Source organism: Globicephala melas, chromosome 7 (assembly GCF_963455315.2).
Source record: "Globicephala melas chromosome 7, mGloMel1.2, whole genome shotgun sequence".
Classification (NCBI taxonomy): domain Eukaryota; kingdom Metazoa; phylum Chordata; class Mammalia; order Artiodactyla; family Delphinidae; genus Globicephala; species Globicephala melas.
The window spans coordinates 56,650,281-56,653,763 of NC_083320.1; the positions used below are offsets into that span (position 1 = coordinate 56,650,281).

The 3,483-nt window shown below is 56.9% G+C and overlaps 1 protein-coding gene across 1 annotated transcript; it reads right to left on the minus strand.

Annotated features, from left to right (window-relative positions):
- Positions 1 to 960: 960 nt before the first annotated feature.
- On the minus strand, positions 961 to 2,255 carry HOXD4 (homeobox D4). The gene is made up of 2 exons (XM_030851344.2): positions 1,835 to 2,255; positions 961 to 1,304 (listed from the first exon to the last, which is right to left on the minus strand). The coding sequence occupies exons 1-2, from the start codon at positions 2,253 to 2,255 to the stop codon at positions 961 to 963; spliced, it is 765 nt and encodes a 254-aa protein (XP_030707204.1).
- Positions 2,256 to 3,483: the final 1,228 nt, after the last annotated feature.

The window sequence follows — 3,483 nt, forward strand, 5'->3', positions numbered from 1 at the left end:
AAGGAAAATGTTGGACCATTTGTTTCTTTCTTTTTTCCCTTTCCTTTAATCACCCAGAACTGGTTGTAAGCACAGTGCTGAGAAAAGCACATGTGGAAATATATTTTCAGGAACTCAACTTTGAGTGGATCCTTTGCTTCCCTCTAGAAGGGTTAAGGGCCCCCTACACACATTTCCGGGGAGTGGGGAGGGGGTGGAGTTCAAAATGCCGGTTACAGCCAGAAGTAAGTCCACGCATCTCTTGATTCTGCTCCCTGAAACCCAGCCCCTTTCACCATGGTAAGTTTTTTGGCAATAAGATGTCAGTTATTTCTGCACCCCAATTCCCCAACAAATAAATACTTAAGCAAATATAATCTAAACATACAACAACCCGTTTGCACTTCCTTCTTAGACTCATTTCTTTGGGCATGGGGCCACTGGGAGCAAAAAAAATTTTTTTTCACACTGGAAATTATACAGACAACCCAGAAAGTTCAGAAATCCTGGCCCAGCCCTCCTGCTTCCACTGAAAGCACCTAGCGCAAGGGTGGCCAGCCTTCTGATTCAACACGCCCACATTATGAAACCACAAAGATCCCTGGAGGGGTGGGGGGGGCGGGGAGGATGTTCAAATTCACACTGGGATAAAGCATCCAACCTTCATTTGCAAATTCAAAATCCAACAGCGGAGATTTTCAGGAGTTTAATGACTCGCCAAGGTTTTATGTTCCCAGTAGCTCCTGCCATTTGATAATATATTTAGAGAGAGAATCCCACCCCCCCCCCGACCCCCATCCCCGCTCCAGGGAGGGGGCTACCCTCGGGCAGGGTGCTAACCTAGTCCGAGGTTAGGCCTGCCTGTCCCAGGTCCACCCTACAGTACCTTAGAGCCCAGGGAGGTGACAGCAGGCCCGGCCTGCCCCCACAGCTTCGGCTCAGCCGGGAGCTCAGGGAGGGATGGGCCCAGGGTCCCCACTTCTATAAGGTCGTCAGGTCCGTGTGGTGGTCCTTGGCCAGCGGCTGCAAATGCTGGCCAGGGGCAGCTGAGGAGGAGCAAGAGGAGGAGGAGGATGAAGACGACGACGACGAGGACCTGCCTTTCGTGTTGGGCAGCTTGTGATCTTTTTTCCACTTCATCCTCCGGTTCTGGAACCAGATCTTGATCTGGCGCTCGGAAAGACACAGGGTGTGAGCGATTTCAATCCGACGGCGCCGCGTCAGATACCTGTTAAAATGAAATTCCTTTTCCAGTTCTAGGACTTGCTGCCGGGTGTAGGCCGTCCGGGACCTCTTGGGCTCCCCGCCGGTGTAGTTGGGGTTCACTGCGAGACAAGCAGACCGCACAGTCAGGTCAGCGCCCGGCCTCGGATTAGGCCACAGCCGCTCACTTCCTGGCGCGCCCCGAGGCCCGGGCCCTCCCGGCGCGCTCCTGGCCCACTCCCTGCCTCTCGCCCGCCCTCCCAGGCGCACACGCTCACTCCCACCCAACCCCTCGGACCCACCTGCTCACCTGGGCTCTCGGGCGGGGATCCCCAAACGTGCCCCATCTCCCCAGCCCACCTCCCGCTCCAGCACTCCCAGGCATTTTGGAAATCCCCTCTTCCACCGCGTTCCCTCCGCTCTGAAAATGGAGTCCTCCCCCACCCCACCCCCATCTCCACCCCCTTTTGCGCCCAGAGCCAAGCAGCCAGCCACATGGTCCCGGCCTGCTCCCTCGGCTATAAAAATTTATGGAGAGAGTAATTGCAGCGCCCATTGAAGCCCCACACGCCCCCACCCACTCGCACCCCCTCGCGGGGCCCAGGCCGCCGGGCTGGGGTGGAGACTGAGAGGTCCTGGGCCCGTGCCTTACCGGAATTCACGTGCACCTTCTTCATCCACGGGTAGACCACGGCCGGCTGCTTGAGGGCCGTCCCAGGGGGCGGCTGCTTGGGGCCGCCCGGCTGGCTGCAGGCCCGGGAGCCGGGCAGGGGCGGGGGCGCGGGGCACGGCTCTCCCGGGGCACCGTAGTGGCCGCTGGGGCCGCCGGGTTCTTGCCCGTGACCCCGCGTGGGCAGTGCCGAGCCAGGCCCGGGGCCGCCGCCTCCGAAGGTCTGCTCACCGAAGTCGGGCCGTGGGTAGAGCCCCGGGGGCTGGAAGTCGGCCCCCTGCGCGCCGCCGCCGTAGTAGTCAGCGCCCTGCTCGCCTAGGTAGCCACCCTGCAAATATTCCTCGCACGGAGGAAACTTGGGGTCCACATACTTGGAGTTCACCATATACGAACTCATGGCCATTAATTTCAGAAGGTAGAAAATACTAATTTTTCTCGTGTTGTCTTTTTTTCTCCTTCCATAGGGCCCTCCTACTTGCTGTCAACTGAATAAAGTTGGCGGCCATGTGACCAGACCAGCCAATAGCGAGGGAGTGAGTTTATCACCGGGTTGGTGAGCATCTCATAATTTTCACAAATTTAACTAAATAACATACGTGTAATCAAGTGACTTGCCGTGGCACATTTGAGGGCCCCCGCCAGATGTTAAAGTAGTTCTAATCCCAGCATCCTCATTCCCCACAGGTAACCCCAGCTTTTGTCTGCCACTGACTTTGCTAACCTCCAGTGCCCCCGCCACTCACCCCGCCTGTAATCAGCCCCCCAAAATGGGCACAGTTCAAGCGGGAATGAATCCTCATATCTGTCAGGGTGCATGGCATCAAAAAGTGGGCGGAAGAGGTGGCTTCTGAGTTGGGCAGAGAACCCCAGGCAGGCAGGACTCCCGCCCGCCCAGCCTGCGGAGCGGGGACTCTGCCATACAAAGGCCGAATCCCGGCTTTGTCTTCATCAGGGTCACCCAAAAGTTACTACAATCTGGCTGGCCTGAATCAAATTAGGCAATGAGTAACTGCCAAGCTTTCTTCGAGGCCGGGGTGTTTCCAGCCAAATCTTGGCCCTTGCTGGTATGGCAAGAAGCCCCCGTGCTGCTCTAGCCAGGGCAGCTGAAGGGTAGCCCAGGAAGGTGGTGAGGGCACCCCCAGCTCACCCAAATGGACCCCAAAGGACCCTAAACTCCTTCTGCCCAGCTCACCTTCTTCTCACATGGCAGTAACGGCCAATGAGGCCCTTCATTGAGCACCCTCCAACTTTATGCCCCTGGAGGGCAGACCTGGGGCTGGGGTGACCTGGACTCCCACCTTGCTCCCCAGTGCCCCCAAACCTAACCCTCTGGCCCTGCATTCACGCAACCAATTAGGGTTTTACACAGGGGGCCCTGTTTAAAGGTGAGGAGCTTCTCCAGGAAAAGGCTGCTCTATGTCACCAGGCTCAGACGATCCACCTGGAGTCCAAGGTAATAAAACAGAAAGAGGCGACTGACCCGCCGGCTGCCTCTGGCCTCCAGTTCTAATTCTGGCTATTGCGGAGAAATGTGAAGTTTTTGCATCGACCATATATTCCCCTAGAATCGAATCTGTGACTACGTGGATACCACACAAATTCGGTTCTACAGGGTATATATAGACAACGTT